At 37.6% G+C, this 17,892-nt stretch overlaps 7 protein-coding genes and 1 long non-coding RNA gene across 9 annotated transcripts; 4 read left to right on the forward strand and 4 right to left on the reverse strand.

Annotated features, from left to right (window-relative positions):
* The first annotated feature begins 334 nt into the window (after window positions 1–334).
* Window positions 335–1,371, forward strand: LOC110228386. 2 transcript variants are annotated; one of them, XR_002331950.1, is made up of 3 exons: window positions 335–420; window positions 528–771; window positions 1,190–1,371. It is a non-coding gene; the product is annotated as an uncharacterized LOC110228386 (long non-coding RNA). The 2 variants fall into 2 exon arrangements; XR_002331951.1 differs by having other exon boundaries at window positions 528–718.
* Window positions 1,372–1,791: 420 nt separating this feature from the next.
* LOC9312247 (F-box protein PP2-A15) lies at window positions 1,792–3,808 on the forward strand. Its single transcript, XM_002876133.2, has 3 exons — window positions 1,792–2,323; window positions 2,461–2,579; window positions 3,053–3,808. The coding sequence occupies exons 1-3, from the start codon at window positions 2,012–2,014 to the stop codon at window positions 3,531–3,533; spliced, it is 912 nt and encodes a 303-aa protein (XP_002876179.1). The 5' UTR covers window positions 1,792–2,011; the 3' UTR covers window positions 3,534–3,808.
* A 560-nt stretch (window positions 3,809–4,368) lies between these two features.
* Window positions 4,369–5,882, reverse strand: LOC9312248 (probable carbohydrate esterase At4g34215). Its single transcript, XM_002877851.2, has 2 exons — window positions 5,097–5,882; window positions 4,369–4,731 (listed from the first exon to the last, which is right to left on the reverse strand). Exons 1-2 carry the CDS (start codon window positions 5,697–5,699, stop codon window positions 4,444–4,446), a joined length of 891 nt encoding a protein of 296 aa, XP_002877897.1. The 5' UTR covers window positions 5,700–5,882; the 3' UTR covers window positions 4,369–4,443.
* A 1,984-nt stretch (window positions 5,883–7,866) lies between these two features.
* Window positions 7,867–9,239, reverse strand: LOC9313966 (60S ribosomal protein L24-2). Its single transcript, XM_002877852.2, has 5 exons — window positions 9,124–9,239; window positions 8,746–8,821; window positions 8,558–8,659; window positions 8,306–8,454; window positions 7,867–8,207 (listed from the first exon to the last, which is right to left on the reverse strand). The coding sequence occupies exons 1-5, from the start codon at window positions 9,132–9,134 to the stop codon at window positions 8,054–8,056; spliced, it is 492 nt and encodes a 163-aa protein (XP_002877898.2). The 5' UTR covers window positions 9,135–9,239; the 3' UTR covers window positions 7,867–8,053.
* Window positions 9,240–9,428: 189 nt separating this feature from the next.
* On the forward strand, window positions 9,429–11,955 carry LOC9313967 (serine/threonine-protein kinase SRPK). The gene is made up of 4 exons (XM_021025719.1): window positions 9,429–9,809; window positions 10,054–10,986; window positions 11,156–11,203; window positions 11,300–11,955. The coding sequence occupies exons 1-4, from the start codon at window positions 9,615–9,617 to the stop codon at window positions 11,723–11,725; spliced, it is 1,602 nt and encodes a 533-aa protein (XP_020881378.1). The 5' UTR covers window positions 9,429–9,614; the 3' UTR covers window positions 11,726–11,955.
* A 69-nt stretch (window positions 11,956–12,024) lies between these two features.
* On the reverse strand, window positions 12,025–13,913 carry LOC9312249 (late embryogenesis abundant protein At3g53040). Its single transcript, XM_021025721.1, has 3 exons — window positions 12,808–13,913; window positions 12,572–12,729; window positions 12,025–12,484 (listed from the first exon to the last, which is right to left on the reverse strand). Exons 1-3 carry the CDS (start codon window positions 13,837–13,839, stop codon window positions 12,184–12,186), a joined length of 1,491 nt encoding a protein of 496 aa, XP_020881380.1. The 5' UTR covers window positions 13,840–13,913; the 3' UTR covers window positions 12,025–12,183.
* A 1,219-nt stretch (window positions 13,914–15,132) lies between these two features.
* Window positions 15,133–15,981, forward strand: LOC9313968. Its single transcript, XM_002876135.2, has 3 exons — window positions 15,133–15,345; window positions 15,418–15,570; window positions 15,655–15,981. Exons 1-3 carry the CDS (start codon window positions 15,211–15,213, stop codon window positions 15,847–15,849), a joined length of 483 nt encoding a protein of 160 aa, XP_002876181.1. The 5' UTR covers window positions 15,133–15,210; the 3' UTR covers window positions 15,850–15,981.
* A 137-nt stretch (window positions 15,982–16,118) lies between these two features.
* Window positions 16,119–17,664, reverse strand: LOC9312250 (cathepsin L). Its single transcript, XM_021026232.1, has 5 exons — window positions 17,542–17,664; window positions 17,235–17,313; window positions 16,888–17,135; window positions 16,664–16,804; window positions 16,119–16,579 (listed from the first exon to the last, which is right to left on the reverse strand). The coding sequence occupies exons 1-5, from the start codon at window positions 17,662–17,664 to the stop codon at window positions 16,355–16,357; spliced, it is 816 nt and encodes a 271-aa protein (XP_020881891.1). The 3' UTR covers window positions 16,119–16,354.
* Between the last annotated feature and the right edge of the window lie 228 nt (window positions 17,665–17,892).

The raw sequence follows: 17,892 nt of genomic DNA on the forward strand, positions 1-17,892 counted from the left end.
CGACAACAGGCTCGGTGTCTCGCCGATTGAATCCCAATTCGATTCCGTTCTACATGACTTCCTATTCAAGGATTATAATCGGTTCCGAAGAACATGTTCAAAGCTGAATCAATAGGTAAGAGAATTTCAATCGTTACCGATAATATAGATATCGAATTATTTGCTTTCCAAACAAAGATTTGTTGTTTGTACATAGGTTTATTTTTAAAGACGATTTCATTTTGCATGTCTTTATTCCGAATTACGATTTGATTGTGAAACCAATTTCTAAAGTTTGGTCATACATGAAAAAACATAACTTATGAATCGATTGATGCAACCACTTGTGGTTTGACAGAGAAAGAACTTCGGAAAATAATATGAAAGCTTGTTGAAGGGTTTGGCAATGATAAAGACAATATACTATCAAAACCCGTGAAGGTAAGAAAGAGATTGTATGTAGAATCAAGTTTTTGTTATATAGGATTATATGCTAAGAATATTGTTAGATTCATGGCAATGGTTATTAACCACATACCACCATATAGTTTGCAGCTGGGTATCAGCGTATAGGTGTGGAGGACATGCACAAAAGGAAAAATTCAGAAAAAAGCTCCTAAGATTATAGATCAATGTATGTTGATGGACCACATCAAATGCTTTGAAACTGTGGCCGTTGGAGTGAAAGACATTGTACCATATTCAGTCGCCTTCAGTTGTGGATCTAGAATATCCAGAGGTAGTGTATATACAGACTTACAGAGAAAGCAAAGGATGCGGCCATTGGTGTTGGTAAGGTTTTTGACCTTAAGCTAGAGATCAGAATTGTATTGGTTTTTTCTGTGTTTAGAGGTAGGAGAAATGAGCGATTATATATAGAGTTTTGATAGGTTAGTAGGGTTTTGGGTTAGAGGATAAAAATAATCTTGATTAGCAAGGTTTGAATATCTTTGAAAATCTTTAAATCGTCATATACTTTTAACCAATTTAGGATAATATCGTTAAAATCGTTTATATATGAGATATTTCCAAATATTTAAGGTTGATTGATTCCAGAATTTATATAGCTCATTTATTTAGGAAAAAAAAATATTTTGCACTTAATTCATTAGCACCTATTTAGGAAACGATTTGGATCAATTTGTTATAACTATATATTCTCCATATCTTTCAATTATGAGAAACTAAATGCATTTTGCCTTGAATGTAGGAAGCATCAAATATGGTAAGATTCGATTGAGAAAATTCGGGTAGAAAATCACAAAGAAGGTAAGATCTGATTGTCTCCAAGTCGGGTCGAAATAAATGATTTCCGGGTCAAAATTTTGATCCGATTAGGGACCCCAAAAACTGCTGCAAAAATGTATAGTAGATAGAAGCCGAAAAAAGATACACGAGATTAGTTAAAATTTTGGGTAATTAACTAAGAATTGACCATTGTACATTTGTTTTAAAATGTTCGATAAATTTGATGAGAATAAAACTTGTAAGAACTACTTATTTATTTATTTAATCACACGAGTGACTGTAACGAAATCAAAGTTATAACATCCTCATTGTTACACGTATATATAATTATATAATAGTATATAATAGACCTAAAAAAATACATAGTTTGGAAGAATCTTATTTTGGACTGTTTATATAATTAAACATTCCTTCCAAATGCTTTACACCAAATCAAACGGACTTTCACGATTGTTCGGCGCCGCCACGTGGCATCTATAACCTTCGTTGGATCTTGCCTTTCCCACGTCACCATTTTGTCATTTTTATTGTCTTCTCTTTTAATACTACTTTTTCTTTCCCTCACTTTCTCCGTTTCTCGTCTTCCTCTTAAGATTTTCCGAGAAAATCACCACTGAGAAAAGAGAGAGAGAGCAATACATTTATAGAAAGCTTCATAAGTATTCTCTTCGCCGCCATGGCTATCGAGATTCATCGATTACGCGTGTTTTTGCTCTGTGTGTTTGCGTAACTTCGGTCAACTATTAGAACGAGAGCGAGGTTTGTCAGAGAGATAGAGAGAGGTATGGGTTCGTCCTTGTCAAATCTAAACGACGGGACGAATTGTTTGGCTATGGGACCTGGTCTCGGCGATATACCGGAAAGCTGCGTCGCTTGTGTGTTTATGTATCTGACTCCGCCGGAGATTTGCAATCTCGCTGGATTGAATCGTTCATTTCGTGGTGCGGCTTCGTCGGATTCTGTTTGGGAGAAGAAGCTTCCGGCGAATTATCAGGATCTGCTTGATTTGTTACCGCCGGAGAGGTATCATAGTCTCTCGAAGAAGGATATTTTCGCTGTGCTTTCTCGTCCAATTCCCTTTGATGATGATAATAAGGTATTTGTTTAGGGAATTTCGAGAGATTGATTTTGATTTTGATGTATTGGATTTGGGAATTAGGGTTTTGATTTGGTTTGGATGAATTTTCTATGCAGACAGTTTCAGATTGAACTCTGTGTGTTTTTTTTTTCCAGGAACTATGGATTGATAGAGTTACAGGACGAGTTTGTATGGCAATTTCTGCGAGAGGAATGGCTATTACTGGAATTGAAGACCGGAGATATTGGAACTGGATCCCGACGGAAGAATCTAGGTACTATAGAACAAACGCTTCTTGATTTGAATCTCAAATTGAATTTAGAAAGATCAACAAGTGTGTCAAGAATCTTGTTTGTGGTAATGTCATTTGACTTGAATTTCATGAGCTGTTGATACTTTGTTTCTTAGGTCTTGCTTGAATAATGATCTCTTAAGTATATAAAAAAAAAAAGAATTGGAGAAGTTTGTGTGAAGGTTACTCTTTGATTAATGGCCTGATTTCTCTTTGTGATTCTGCTTTTGAGTTTTGATGAGTAGCTAATATAGATAATTAGTGTTCTTACCTAATCTTTATGATTATGGATTTGAGGTGTTATTGTAGTGATGATTCTTCCTCGACAGTGATATATTTCTGCATCAGGTTTTGTGTGAGACTGCTTTATACCATAAAACTTCAAACGGGTGCTTTATGTTTTTGGTTGTGTTCGAACAAAAAGTAAAATCCTTTTTTAATCTTCCCTTGAACAGGTTCCATGTTGTAGCCTACTTACAGCAGATTTGGTGGTTTGAAGTTGATGGAACAGTGAGATTTCATCTCCCACCTGGTATATACTCTCTATCATTCAGAATCCATTTAGGGAGATTCACAAAAAGGCTAGGGAGACGTGTGTGCCACTTTGAACACACTCATGGTTGGGATTTAAAGCCGGTAAGGTTTTCGCTTTCGACTTCTGATGGTCAAGAAGCATCATGTGAATATTACTTGGACGATGTAGAGAGAGACGAAGCACTCAAGCAACACAAACGCGGTTGCTGGATCGACTATAGGGTTGGAGAATTCATAGTGAGTGGATCAGAACCATCGACCGAAATCCAATGGTCGATGAAACAGATTGACTGCACACACTCGAAAGGCGGGTTATGCGTTGATTCAGTCTTCATAAACCCAATTGGTGATGTGAAAGAACATACCAAAACACCAAAAGCTTTTGATTCTTTCAAGGTATAATATTAATGACTGATGTTTAATTTCATTTCTTATTAGTGGTTTTGTCGTCGTTTTTTTTTACTGGTTCCCCAAATTAGGGTACATCGAGTCGACGATACGGTTTCATTTTATTATTGTGCATTTCATCGAGTTTTTTTGTTTCGTTTATTTCATTACTCATATTGTTACATATTTTAGGTGAGAGGACTATTTCTTTTGTGTATACCCATGTTTCTGTGACTTTCTGTATCCAACCAAGATATCTAAATTATATTGTGTCTGACTAATTCTAATTATTTTTGTGGTGTGCTTGCATTTATTTTATATCATATCTATTATCCAATCAGAGATGGTATGCATAGGATTGGATCGAAAATTTTTAAGCTATCTAAATATAATTATTCAAAATCTTTTAATATAGTCAAGCTTATCCAGAAATTCAGAAGCTTGAAGTCCTGAACTATCGAAATAACTATATTATCTGATAAAACAGATAGGAATATAGGATACAGGATTCTTTTCAATGTTATCTGATAAGATGTCAATACTACACTCGAGATATTTTCATTTCTTATCCTCTTGGTTTTTCTATAAAAAATAATGTTGTGTAGGAGTGCAACTGATATTTGTTTTAAAAGTCTGATTTAACAAAAGAATCAGAATTAAAAGGTCTGAATATCCAATATGGTTATATGTCTCGTCTATATTAGATCTGGATTTTTCGTTCGATTCTAAAATGCTAATATTCAGATTCTATAAAAAATGAACAAAACGTAAAAGATTTATTTACTTTAATACATGAAGTGAGCAAAACTTAATATGATCTGTTTTTTTTTTTTTTTTTTTTTTTTGTTGTTGTTGCGGTATATAAAGTTGATCTTGAATAATATGAACAAATATCATGACGAATCCAAAACAGAGAAAAGAATTGTTAAAGAAAATGAAAGATAGTTCCAAAAATATTTAAAGAAACAAAGAGGGAACATAACAAGGAGGAAAAATGCATGTAGAGCGATGGTTGAGCTGAATTGGGAATGGCCAAGAAACTCTCAGCTATCATGTGACCGAGCCGGACCTGAGAGGAAGTGGTCAGATGCAAACCATCCGGTTCAAGTGGTAGGCCTCTGGCATCAACACAATACACGTTCTCAAGATCTGTCTTCAATTGAGCTTTTCTCACCGCGTCAAGATATGGTCCTGCTCCTGTCGCTAGAGCCACCTTTTGTTGTTTAGGTCAGAACAAAATAGATATTAGAAGCATGTAACTAAATATCAGAGATTCTTTCTAGAATTTTTAGGTAAAGACCAAAATGTCAATTTGAAAACACCCTGTAAGCTGGATTGGTACGATATTTAGCCACAGCCTGGATTAAAACAATGAATATATTCACGAAATCATGAAAGCTAAACTACAAAAAGCTATGCAAGAATAGAAATAATGGAATGCATTAAATAAGTTAAATCCATGGTTATACTACACTTGCGGAATCACTAAACATAATCGACATTCAACAAAATAATAAAGTGCTGTGAAATTATTCTGCTATTTTATTTACGCATTACAAATTAGTGTAGGCAACGTACCTGGATAATAGGAAGATTTGGCTGATGTAAATCATTTCGAAGATCATTGAAAAACTTGACTAGTCTCTTCTTATAAACTGAAGCATCAACCATATCAACCGTATCCGACTCACCCTGATACCACAAAACCGCCTGGTACGAGCCACCACCACTAGCCACCGCCGCTTTGGACCTCCGAACCGTTTCCTCGTAAAGAAACTGACCTTTTTGCCATTGGCTTAGTTTAGTCCCACCGATAGAGCACGGAACCAAACCCACCTGACCAAACCGGGTAATCACTCGGTTTGCAAATGACATTCCTGGTCCAATACCATTGGTTTTGTTAACATCAATGTCAACGTGTAGTGGCTCTTTAGCCTCTTTCCACTCGAGTTTGGCCGTGAGACGGAGGATCGAAGGGTTTGATCGACATTCCGGCGGAATTACGCCGTCCCACACGGTGTTGTTTGTGGCGGTGTCGTTATAAACTCCGCCTCGACCCGCCATGTTGCTTTGCCCCGCCAAGATGAAAATGCTAATGTTTCTTGGAATGGTTTGGGATTGGATTTGTGGTGAAGATTGAAGAAAATTGATGATAAAGAAGTAGTAGAAGATCTTGGTCATTGTTTCGAGTAAGCTTGAAGATTGAGATTGAGATCCAAATCAGAGTCGAAGTGAGAAGCAAGACAGAATAATGTTTTCTTCCTGTTTTGTCTCTTTCTTTTTATTCACTTCAAAAATACTTGTTTTTCTTTTTACAGAAAGAAGAATAATTGGTTTGGTAATTAGTCAATAGACTTCAAAACCTTTTCACATACACAACATGATTATATATAAAAAGGACTATTTTCTGTCTCGATACCTACACTTCATAATGATTTTAAAGTTTGATTAATTAAATAACGTAGCATAACTGTATAACTGGGTGATCTAAGTGACACCATAAGTAAAACCGAGATCGCCACATGTACAAACCATCAATGATTCATTTGTTCAATTTCTTCAAGATCTGTAATGTTTTCCAAAATATTGGAGGTGTTTGGATGAGAAAAAAAAAACTACTCAAGAACCAAAAATAAGAGGAAGAAGATCATGCTGAGCGAATATGCAAGAGGGCGTGGCAAGTGAGTGATGAGTTCTTCACTTTTTGTTTCTTTTTTTGCTTTTTATTTATTTATTATATACTTCTTTTTCGTGTAGGATTCAATTTTTGAAATATATCATCAATTTTCCCTTTTTCAATTATACATACTAGGAATATTCCTATGAATTTTACAAAAGAAACTTTAGGTCAGAGTGACTCTTTGGCCTTCCCTATTTTTATTTTTTTTTGGCCTTCCCTATTGTAATGTATTAACAAATTGCAAACTCCGAGAGTGTAATAGAGCTACATCGTTATTTTTTAATGTATTAACAAATTGCAAACTCCGAGAGTGTAATAGCTCCCCTGTCCAAATCAGACAACCTGCAAATCAATTTCTGTTAACGATGTACAGTTATAAAAAACTCTAACAATTCGACATGAACATCTGAGGAGCCCTCATCTACGTCTTTACAAGAACTTGGCATGCACTCTACTGAGATCATTGCGAGGGCTGCCACAGAGGCTCATGTGGAATGTAGATGATCAGTCTACGTTTTTCCATGGCCTTAGCACTTATTGAGGCCGGTTGGTTCTCTATGCCCACTTAACAAACAAGTTTCATCTCCGTGCGTAAAGTGTCTGTTGGGACACAAGAGTTCACATGATATTTCAAGTTCTGATGGAACTGGAATAGGGATTGTCGTCTTTGTTTGCCACCCACACGTAGTCTCTCACAAAAGATTACGTATGGGTCGCAAACAAAGACCACAGTCCCTTAATTGATTGATAAAGTATTACCGTAGATATCCAAAAGAGGAAAGAAAAAGAAAGGTGTAAGAATGGTGGTAATGTGGTAGAGTTATCATTTTCTTCTTCTTACTTCCTTTATATAGTGTTTCACATGCCCATACCTAACCCAAAGAAAATCGTTTCGGTTTTAAATTGCATAATTTTATTAATAAAGTAAACTCATAAAAAAAAAAAATTATAAACTTGGCAAACGTTTTTGTTTCAACAAATTACAGTATATGGATTTCATACTTATATACCAACTATATACATCCACAAAGTCTTAGTAATAATTAGCACCCATTATACAAAAATTTAAAATTTAACTTAGTTCATTATACAATAGAATCGAACATAAGGCACAACAATTTTCTATCATATCTCGAATGTATCGAAATGTACTTGAGAGTATGGCATTTTGGGGGACAAGGATCATGCATGAACAAAATATTTCTCCTCCGACATATGTTATGTTTTGCCCCGTGAAAATTTTCCACAAGTAAATTTATTGCTAAAGTTATTGGCCAATAACATAAATCTTGCTGAAATGAATTAGTTGAATAGTGAAAAACTGAACCAATATTCATTCTGTTCCTCACACTGCAACTTCAGTTCTGATGCAATCCGTAACAATTGAGGTTGTCCACATGTGCACAACAATCCTGCATTGATTCTAGCAAAAGACCATAAAGATACGTAACCAGATTGCTGTTTGCTCAGTAGTTGCAGCAAGAATCAGCTATTGGAACGTAGGAGAATGATATGACATTGTGTATCAACATAGTTTACACCAATAAGAATCGACTTCTCTTCTAAGAGAATGATATGACATTGTATAGCAACATATTAAACAATGTTCTATAAAGATTTATAGGAAAAATGAACTCTTCTTGATTTTAATAATAAGAGGAAAAGAGAGAACAGTGAAATGAAGTTCATAAGCAGCAAAATTCTCAAGTCTGATATTATAAGAGTAGCAAAAGTAAGAGACAAAAGCGAAATAACAAGGTTTACGTTTTGCAGAATATTCAGAAATCAACATTAACTAGTAAAAGAAGCCACTAGCAGAGAAAGACACAGAGTGAGAAAATATGGCTTAAGCTCTTCAGCGTTTGCCACCACCACCTCCCAACTTAGGACCCTTTGATGCAGCAGCAGCTTTGGGGAAATTTGCCTTGACCTTCTGTTGCTTAGAAGCAAATTCCACCTTCTTAGCCTTCTTTTCATCTTTGGTCTTTTTAATTCTTTCCTTGATCTCACTGTTTAATCATCACAATTCATTTAATAAGTCAAATACTTTTCTCAATCATAACAATTTGATTCTGATTGGATGATTAGAGAGAGAAAGAAAACTAACCGCAGAGCAGCTTCTCTGGCAGCATCACGAACTTCTGGCTTCTCAGCTCTCTTCTTCTGAATCACCTCCAAGGTAGCACCAACAATGGACCTTGAGTATGGCTTCTTGGTGGCACGTCTTCTTCTCTTCACAGCCTCTTGAGCTGCATCCTATAAAATAAACAGAGTTTTAAAAAGTTTACTAGTCAGGATCACTGTCAAAAGCCCAAAGTAGGGACACAAAACAGAACCAAAGCACTGAGTTGTTTCTAACCTTCTTGTGTTGCTTTCTGTACATGGCAGTCCATGTAAGCTTGGATGGCTTCAACTTATTGTGGAAGTACCTCTTACACTTTGAGTTAGCAAACAAGAAAACCTGATCAACCATGAAAACAATACCAACCATTAAGAGACTAAAAACAAAAACATTTGCAAAAGCTCAAGATTGATAAAAGAGCTAACCTGAGAATCAGATCGGATAAACCTAATTCCTCTTCCTGGGTAAATCTTCTGGCCACTGAAACGACAAAGCTCTGTCCTGTATTCCAAACATAACCAACGAATGAGACATAAAAAACTAGACAAAACACAAGCAAATGATAGAAATGAATCATCCTATACCAAATCAAGACTAATTATAGCTCCAGCGACAAGTTTCATACTTTTACAACTTATCAAACATTTCGAGCAAGATCCAATTACTGCAGAACACAATCTCATCCTCTAATAGAAACCCACGAAATTACCCAGATTCGACTACCAAACTAACTAGAAAGTAAACATAAAAATCCGATTGAAACAAAGGGCGAATTCAGAGAGAGAGAGGTCAGATTTGATTACTTGAGAACCATGGCTGCTGATGATGTTCCTCTTCGTCTTCTTCTTCCTCCTGCTCAGTCTGCTCCCGTAAACCCTAATTCTATCGACGCTTATATATAAGTGACTACAACGACACTTCACATTTCACCCAAATCCATTGTCGTTTATTATATAAATTATGCTGGCCCAATATCAAATTAAACAGGCCCATTATTTTGTTGGCCCATACATTTGTAGTAATGACGTCAGCATCTCCTCCAATAATTTTATTTTTTTCCATAGCCGACGACGGTAGAGGAAACATGTCAATGGACCTTAAAAAACGGTGACGTTTCGTAAAGGTAGATGAAAGTTTGAACAAGTAGCTAAGCTCTCTGCACAAGCTTCCAGAAAAATCAAATCAAATCAAAAGAGAGAGAGAGAGAGATCCAAGAAATTGGATTCAATCGTCGCCGGATATTCCAAGCGTTGAGAGAATAGTTTGTCTCCCGTTGCGTCTAGATTTAGTGAATATGGAGGTGGAGAAGTGGAACAGCGACGGTGGTGAATACACGTCGGAGGACGAAGGTACGGAGGATTACCGGCGCGGCGGTTACCACGCTGTTCGGATCGGTGACTCATTCAAAAACGGCCGGTATGTTGTTCAGAGCAAACTCGGTTGGGGTCATTTTTCTACTGTTTGGCTCGCTTGGGATACTCAATCCTCTGTACGCATCTCTCTCTCTCTCTCTCTCTCTCGCCACTTTTTATACGAATTGCTTGAAGCTAATCCTGTCTTGGTTCGGAGCTAAGTTTAGATTCTTGCTCATCTCGTGAACCTAATGAAGTTGTGATACATTCTTATTTGGTGTCTTTGAAGATGTTTCATGTTTGGATAGTTATATGAATTGTAGAAGAGATAAATTTTTGGTTGCTTTGTTTGGTGATTTCTTACTCGTATCGAATGTACAGAGATATGTGGCTTTGAAGGTGCAAAAGAGTGCTCAGCATTATACTGAAGCTGCCATGGATGAGATAACTATACTGCAACAGATTGCAGAGGGAGACCCTGATGATACTAAATGTGTTGTGAAGCTTTTGGATCATTTTAAACACTCGGGTCCGAATGGGCAGCATGTATGTATGGTTTTTGAGTATTTAGGAGATAATCTGTTAACGCTGATTAAGTATTCTGATTACCGTGGCTTGCCTATTCCGATGGTTAAGGAGATTTGTTATCATATGTTGGTTGGATTAGACTACTTGCATAAACAGCTTTCAATTATACATACGGATCTGAAGCCTGAGAATGTTTTGTTACCGTCGACTATTGATCCATCTAAAGATCCGAGAAAGTCTGGAGCTCCTCTTGTTCTCCCCACTGATAAGGATAAGACAGTTGTTGACTCCAATGGGGATTTTGTCAAGAATCAAAAGACAGGTAGTCATAGAAAGGCAAATATTTCGGCTCATGGAAATGCAGAGAGTAAGGGAAATACTGAATCTGACAAAGTTCGTGGAGTGGGATCACCGGTTAATGGAAAACCAAGTGCTGCAGAAAAATCAGTTGAAGAAGATTGTCCTTCTACTTCTGACACAAATGGATTAGATGGCAGCGAGAAAGGAAAGCAAGGTGGTAAGAAAGGGAGTCGATCAAGTAGAAGGCACCTTGTGGCATCTGCTGACCTCAAGTGTAAACTGGTTGACTTTGGTAACGCGTGTTGGACATACAAACAGTTCACAAGCGACATTCAAACGAGACAGTATAGGTGCCCAGAAGTAATCCTTGGATCTAAATACTCTACATCAGCAGATCTCTGGTCATTTGCGTGCATATGTTTTGAACTTGCCACTGGAGATGTGCTATTTGATCCCCATAGTGGAGACAATTATGATAGAGATGAGGTATGCTTAAGTTCCCTGCTGTCTTTTTGCTGTGTGCATTTATGGTTTCTACATATTTTGGCTTTCTCTTCTCGTGTTTTGTGGGATCTTAGCGTGGATATGCTTTTCAGAACCTTCCAATTTTCTTTGATGCTAGTTTTGAAAATCTAATTGGCTTTTCTGTTAACAGGACCACTTGGCTCTGATGATGGAGCTTCTTGGGATGATGCCACGCAAGGTAATAGAATCATCAGCAGATAGTTTTATCACTTTACTAAGAAATTTGTTTCGATGATTTCATAATCCCCAACACTTTCTCTGTTGTATTTTGCAGATAGCATTGGGAGGCCGCTACTCCAGAGATTTCTTTAACAGGCATGGTGATCTTCGACACATCAGAAGACTGCGTTTCTGGCCCATGAACAAAGTGCTGACCGAGAAGTACGAGTTCAGTGAGCAAGATGCAAATGACTTGAGTGATTTTCTTGTTTCGATTCTTGATTTTGTCCCCGAGAAACGACCAACTGCAGCTCAGTGTCTGTTACATCCCTGGATCAACTCTGGTCCCCGCTCTATAAAACCTTCACTCTCGCCTAAAGACCAAAATTCCGAAGATAAGCTTGATACAGAGGAAAAGAAGAGGGAGAATGAGGAGCAAGAAGCTGTGGAAGTTAAAATGGGGAACGTTGTCATATCATCCTCAGACTCTAAACCAGGTATGAGCCAAAGCTCCACTCTTAAGCAAGCGATTGACTTCTGAGATTTGTCTGTTCGATATCTGAGTTCTGTTCTGTTCCGCGATTGAGGAAATTGTGATTTTCAAAATCGGCTCTGTGAACCACTCAAGCTGTTTAATAGAAAGAACAATTTCATATATGCAGAGTGGTATCTTGTTTGTGTACTTCTACGAATCCAAATACCAATATTCACATTTGACATATATTTGATTTGAGTTATGATCTTATAAAACCACCGACTCTGTTTCCGACTCCTGACTGCTGCTTCTTTGTTCCTAAATCTTTGTGCAAGTCCAGTTTCCGGTTTGGAGCTAGTATGTTATAACACCATTAAGTAGATTTATTTACTACAACAACGAAAATCAAATATGCAAAACAGTAGTTTTATTACAAGTCAAGATCGAAAAAGACATAACAGAGAAAATAAAAACTAGTTATCGTCGTTTTACAGAAAACCACAAAACGTATAGTTATAATTTTATCACAGCTTCCCTTTCTCTTCCACGACGACTTTCACTTTCTGTGTCTCTTCATCGATCTCTCCAACGTCGTTGAAAGTTTGACCGGTCATCTGATCCGCCGCTTTCAGTACCGTCGCGATGTATCCAGGCCTAGTATCTTTCACGTCAACCGCCACAATTGTCTTCCCCGTGCTCTCGCCTCCACTGGCCGCGGCGCTTGTCTCCTCGTCAGACGGCGTCGTAGTACCAGTCAGCTTGCTCTTTATAGCTCCGGTCATGTTCCCCAACGCACCCATTATACTTCCCTTCCCTTCTTCACCTCTACAAACGATAATTCCAACAACTAATTAACACATCCACTAATTCCTACCTTGGATCAAATCTTTTTCAGGACATCGTGTCTTATACCTTTGGGCTACGGAATCCTTAGTCTCTTGGGCTCTGTCAGCAGCTGATTCGGTGCTCTGTTGCGTCTTTTTAGAAGCATCCTCTTCAAGTTCTTTACCCTCAAGTCTCATCTCTTCCATCTTCCGCCTCGCTTCTTCTCCCGCCTCGTCCATCTTTTCCTATTTAATTAAGGACGGACATCATATACTAGCCAACAAAGCATATATAAATACATTCAATTCTCTGTTAGTTATTACCTTGGCCGTGTCTTTGGTCTCAACGGCTTTTTGTTTGGTTTCTTCTGTCTTGCCCGACAAGAAACCCATAGCTCTTTTAGCTGTGTCCACTGCACTATCCTTCAGTTCACCAAGCCTACTCACTCCTGCATCTTTCCCTTCTGTCGCCTTCTCTGCCGTGTAGTCTTTATATTCGCCCACTTTCTCAGCTGTCTTATCTTTCGCTTCCCTCGCCTTCTCCGCAGTTTCATTTGCTTTCTCTGCCGTCGTATCCTTAGCTTCTTTCGCCTTATCCACCGTGTAGTCTTTGTACTCACCCAGCTTCTCCGCCGTCGTGTCTTTTGCTTCCCTTGCCTTATCCGCAGTATATTCCGCAGTTTCCTTTGCTTTCTCTGCCGCCTTATCCTTAGCTTCTTTTGCCTTATCCACCGTGTAGTCTTTGTACTCACCCAGCTTCTCGGCCGTCGTGTCTTTGGCTTCCTTTGCCTTCTCTGCCGTGTATTCTGCGGTTTCCTTCGTCTTATCCGCCGTTTTATCTTTAGCTTCTCTTGCCTTCTCCGCCGTGTAACCTGCGGTTTCCTTTGTCTTATCCGCCGTTTTATCTTGAGCTTCTCTTGCCTTCTCCGCCATGTATTCTGCGGTTTCCTTCGTCTTTTCCGCAGTTTTATCTTTAGCTTCTCTCGCCTTATCGGCCGTGTAATCTGCAGTTTCCTTAGTCTTCTGCGCAGTACTGTCTCTAACCTCTCCGGCCTTCTCTCCTGTGGCGTCTCTCATCCCCGCTGCCTTCTCTGATGCAATTTCGGATCCCTCTCTCGTTGACTCAGCCGCATCATGGCTTTTACCTATCACTGCTTCTTTAGTTCCTTGCACTGCCTTCATCACTGAACCAATCAGCCCGGGTCTCTCTGGCTCGGTAGTTGTTGTCCTCTCCGTCACCTTGTACGTCACGTCACCTTTGTTGATATCTTTCAAATCTTCAGCCGCTAGACTCGCCACAGCCTCAGCTCTCTCGGCCTTCGCGGACCTCTCTGCCTCCCGTTGTCCTGATGCCATGATTTGTTTCTTGTTTGCTTGGAATCCAAGAAATTTTAGAAATGATTTCTTTTTAATTTTCGAATACTCGTCCTGTTAATGAAGGAGCTGCTTGTTGGTTTTATAGCAAGTGTTTTGGTTACAGTGAGATGCCACGTCATGACTTTGAAAAAGCAAAAGCTGCCACGTGTGTTCTGGAACGTATTTTTTTTATTTTCATGCTCATCTTCCAAATATCATTTTGCCCGACACGTATCTAGGAAGTTCGTTCTATTGAGGAACCATGCCACGTGGGCTTTTCATGCATCGAGAGAGCTCCCATACTTAACGTGTAAGGAAGCAATTGTGGTCGGCTCCCATACTTCTAAATTGTGTAGTACGAGTATTAAAAATTGGGTGTTTCTTTTTTCTTTCTTTCTTGTTTTTGGTCGAAGGGAAGAGACAATTATTGGCTTCATCGGTATTTAAAAAAAAAAATCAAATGAACATGTTCTGAAATAGACTCAAACGAAAATCCAACATCAATGAAAACACAAAGTAACTCCACAAAACGATTAGCTTTTTTTATACATAAGTTATATGCACTATTTTGTTTTTTTTTTCTTTTTTTTTTTTCTTTTGAATATCTACAAATTCAAGTGTAAAAGCTCTACATTTTTTAGAGGTGGAACCCATATCAGATTAAATTCATCTATTTTGAAGAAGAGATCCCCTTCCAACAGGCGTCGAACTCAATACCTCTACCTGAGAGATTTACCACTGCGCCAACACAACGTTGGTTATATGCACTATCTAATCTTTTGATATCGCAAAAACGTATTAAAAATGACAATGGATGAAAATTAATGATATTTTTCTTATAAACGAGTCACTATTTTTGAATCCACTTCAATTTCCAGTCTCGTAACCTTTCCAAAACAACATGATAAACTGTCGAAGCATTTTTTCTTCTCATGATAAACGCTGCCATAACTTCATTTTCAAGTTAGTTTCTTCTTATTTATTCATTAATGTATTGTTCTTAGGTTCCTTCTTAGGATTGGGTCTCACAATCGAAGATATATATGGGGGAGATTGATGGGGACACTGTTATCTTTATATAACCTCAATTAACCACATGTTAAAAATTAAATTGAGTGGGTTCGAATAGGCTAACTGTTAAAACTTAATAAAAGACAAAGTCTTATCCTATAAGAATTTAATAAATTTGGATTTTTATTTTGAATTTCAATTAAAAATTTGGATATTAAAAACTTACAGATTCTTTTCTTACCCTAGTGGTAAAAACTTGAAATAAAATAAAATAAAATAAAATAGGGCAAAGACAAGAATCGGGAAGAAAGAAAGCTAGGGTTCCTTGCACATAAGTCTCTCATATCTGTGATTGGAGTGATGCCATCGCCGATCGGATCCGATGTACCACCTTCCCCGAAGTGTCAGAAGTTGGAGGAAACAACCTCTGATGATAGCGACGATGATTACTACGAGCAATTAGAACTCTTCAACCAAGAGATGAGGAAGGGCGGGGTTAGGGGTTTTCCAATTTTCTTCTTTTCTTTTTTTCTTTCTTACAAGAAATATTGATTCTCTGCATTGTAGGGTTTTGAAATCGACTTCTCGAAATTTCGCAACTGTTTTGATTGGCAATCATTGGATCTGGACGACAGTACAATGGCTGACGAACCTGAAACCAACAGAGATTTAATGACCATGTTGTCCAATCGGGCTCTCGCCAAGCACAACGATGAAAACGTTAGGACTTACCTTTTTTTTTGGACTCTGTTTCGAAATTTGATTGCTGTTTTTTGGGGTTGTTGTTGTTTTTTGGTGTGGTAGGGAACAAGTCTGGAATTGGGAAAGATTTTGAGGGCAAACTTTCATCCATCTTCTGGAGTTACTTACTATATCTCTTTCGAAGTCAATGATCCGTCTGATGGGAATCAGACAAAGCCCTATCAAGCAGTGGTTCGCCACGACATTGCTGGAAATGCTAGAGTAATCTCTTGCAACCCTAAACCACCCTCTTCTTGAATTCGTGAGAGGTTTGTGATATATACACATCTATCCAACTTCTTTGTATCATTATGGCTAGTGTGTATGTTTGCGTTTCAGCCAAATTATGTATGGATAATTTGCTACTTATATAAATAAGTAATCGTCACATTATTGAGTTTTTGATTATAAGTAAAAAGGAATTACTATGGGACTTGAGGTTTGCTCACATGGTTAAACATAGAGAGACTCTGATATTTTTCAAACAAACACTTGAAGCAAAAATTAGCACAACTACCAAAATAATCTGCAATGAAAAGCCAAGCACTTTAAATCGTTATATACCATCAACTGAAACCTCAAGTTGCATAATATTTTATTTACAGAAAAAACTAAAGTGGCATTTTCTATCAGTAAAGGTCAGCACTGAATACTTTCAAAGTTGGTCCTACTGACTTGAGAAATCTATTGGCAACTAAACCTGTAAAAAGGAAGCCCTCCGTCATTTATTTAGAAGAAGAGAGTCTCCATATCAAACTTTCTCTCAAACCACCAGCTGAATGGTTTCGACGAACATGGACGGTTTGTTCTTTCCTCGGCTGGACTTCCTTGTAATTTTGCCAAAACCGTTCTGTCCCCATCCTGTACCCCAAGAATTCTGAATTTCCCAGTAGTTGACACCTTCTGGAGTTGTGCCAAAACCAGTCACTAGGACTACATGGAGACCCATGGGTGTGTCTTTGCAATATGTTTGACCTTCATAGATTTCCTGTCATATTCCAGATTTAGAATATATGGAATCAGTTGTATTATGTATAGAAAATGAATTATACCAACTACAAGTTCCACTTACATCTTTACATTTCTTAAAGCTTTTGTAACAATCTATCACAGCAAGTAGAGGGCCATCGTTAACAAGTTGGATCAACTCTTCTTCTTTCACTTCTTTGTCTTTCTTATGTACCAAATCCCTGATTTTGAATGCAGGTTCATCCTACAAGAATTAGTTGATAAGTATGATCACTTGAAAACAAATGAAACTTGTAAGAAGACAAGATTCACAAATGACACTTACACAGTTTTCGCAACGTAACTTTTGGGACAGATTTGTTTGAGTTTTCCTGAGTATGGACAAGTTTTTTCTAGAACAAGACCATGTTCTGTCAAAAACTTTTTGATCTCGTCGTATTTACCGATTTTACCCGATGTTTTACACATGTTTTTAATATTGTTTATCAAATGTTGCGGTGATAGCTCAACAACTACACCTCTAAGAGCAAGCCATGCTTCCATGCATCTTGCTATTGCAACAGCCCAACACAAGTCTATTATCAAAAATAGACAGATTTTTAGTATATATTAATCTAAGTTGATTCCATTAGTTGTCATTTCAAACATGGCTAAATAGATAGATATACACTTACGGAAATCTCCTTGGTCCATGGCAGCTCTAAGTATCTTGTTCCAACTCTTTATATACTCTGTGTACGTAGACGGAAGATCCTACATACAATGGGATGCAGAACTTACTTGAACTGAATGGTAAATTACTTGTGTATGGAATGCGTATAAAGCTAAAACCAAATCAATGTACCTTTGGTCAAAGTTCATCACTTGGAGTTAGTTTCTGAATAAAATAGTTTTAGCAATTAGTAAAACAGAATCATTTTCATGAAGATAAACAAGTCTATATATAAACTATGTAGTGTCTATAAGGGAATGTAGATTAACCTTAGTAGATGATGAGCCAGAGCCTTTGAATTTTTTGGAAGAGGAAGCAAAAAATTTCCATTTGCCACCAGCTCCTACACCAACTAGAGAGTCTTGTGATGTAGTATCATCCGTAGCCTCCATTTTGATCTCTGCATAACAAGCTAGTGTAAGAAAAGTAGAAAACCCAAAAATCAAGAGAAAAGTAGAAACCCAAAAAATCCAAGAGATTCTTTCAATTTGTGATTCACAACAAGGTAGAAGAGAAACAGAGAAGAAGAAGAAGAAAAAGAAGAAGAAACCCTAAAATCCAACGCTAGCTAGTGATGAACGTTGAAGATAGGACGAAGAACGTGTGTTTACCTAGTTTCT

This window comes from Arabidopsis lyrata (genome assembly GCF_000004255.2).
Source record: "Arabidopsis lyrata subsp. lyrata unplaced genomic scaffold ARALYscaffold_5, whole genome shotgun sequence".
NCBI lineage: Eukaryota > Viridiplantae > Streptophyta > Magnoliopsida > Brassicales > Brassicaceae > Arabidopsis > Arabidopsis lyrata.

Coding starts and splice junctions, on each gene's coding strand:
- LOC9312247 (XM_002876133.2), top strand. CDS start 2,012: ATGGGTTCGTCCTTGTCAAATCTAAACGACGGGACGAATTGTTTGGCT. Junction 2,324..2,460: donor CCTTTGATGATGATAATAAG/GTATTTGTTTAG, acceptor TTTTTTTTCCAG/GAACTATGGATTGATAGAGT. Junction 2,580..3,052: donor ATCCCGACGGAAGAATCTAG/GTACTATAGAAC, acceptor TCCCTTGAACAG/GTTCCATGTTGTAGCCTACT.
- LOC9312248 (XM_002877851.2), bottom strand. CDS start 5,699: ATGACCAAGATCTTCTACTACTTCTTTATCATCAATTTTCTTCAATCT. Junction 4,732..5,096: donor CAAATCTTCCTATTATCCAG/GTACGTTGCCTA, acceptor AAACAACAAAAG/GTGGCTCTAGCGACAGGAGC.
- LOC9313966 (XM_002877852.2), bottom strand. Junction 8,660..8,745: donor TTATCCGATCTGATTCTCAG/GTTAGCTCTTTT, acceptor ATGGTTGATCAG/GTTTTCTTGTTTGCTAACTC. Junction 8,208..8,305: donor GCCAGAGAAGCTGCTCTGCG/GTTAGTTTTCTT, acceptor ATGATTAAACAG/TGAGATCAAGGAAAGAATTA.
- LOC9313967 (XM_021025719.1), top strand. CDS start 9,615: ATGGAGGTGGAGAAGTGGAACAGCGACGGTGGTGAATACACGTCGGAG. Junction 9,810..10,053: donor CTTGGGATACTCAATCCTCT/GTACGCATCTCT, acceptor TCGAATGTACAG/AGATATGTGGCTTTGAAGGT. Junction 10,987..11,155: donor ACAATTATGATAGAGATGAG/GTATGCTTAAGT, acceptor TTCTGTTAACAG/GACCACTTGGCTCTGATGAT.
- LOC9312249 (XM_021025721.1), bottom strand. CDS start 13,839: ATGGCATCAGGACAACGGGAGGCAGAGAGGTCCGCGAAGGCCGAGAGA. Junction 12,730..12,807: donor AGACCAAAGACACGGCCAAG/GTAATAACTAAC, acceptor TTAATTAAATAG/GAAAAGATGGACGAGGCGGG. Junction 12,485..12,571: donor AAGGATTCCGTAGCCCAAAG/GTATAAGACACG, acceptor TATCGTTTGTAG/AGGTGAAGAAGGGAAGGGAA.
- LOC9313968 (XM_002876135.2), top strand. CDS start 15,211: ATGCCATCGCCGATCGGATCCGATGTACCACCTTCCCCGAAGTGTCAG. Junction 15,346..15,417: donor AAGAGATGAGGAAGGGCGGG/GTTAGGGGTTTT, acceptor TCTGCATTGTAG/GGTTTTGAAATCGACTTCTC. Junction 15,571..15,654: donor CCAAGCACAACGATGAAAAC/GTTAGGACTTAC, acceptor TTGGTGTGGTAG/GGAACAAGTCTGGAATTGGG.
- LOC9312250 (XM_021026232.1), bottom strand. CDS start 17,664: ATGGAGGCTACGGATGATACTACATCACAAGACTCTCTAGTTGGTGTA. Junction 17,136..17,234: donor CATGGACCAAGGAGATTTCC/GTAAGTGTATAT, acceptor TTTTGATAATAG/ACTTGTGTTGGGCTGTTGCA. Junction 16,580..16,663: donor GCTTTAAGAAATGTAAAGAT/GTAAGTGGAACT, acceptor GGAATATGACAG/GAAATCTATGAAGGTCAAAC.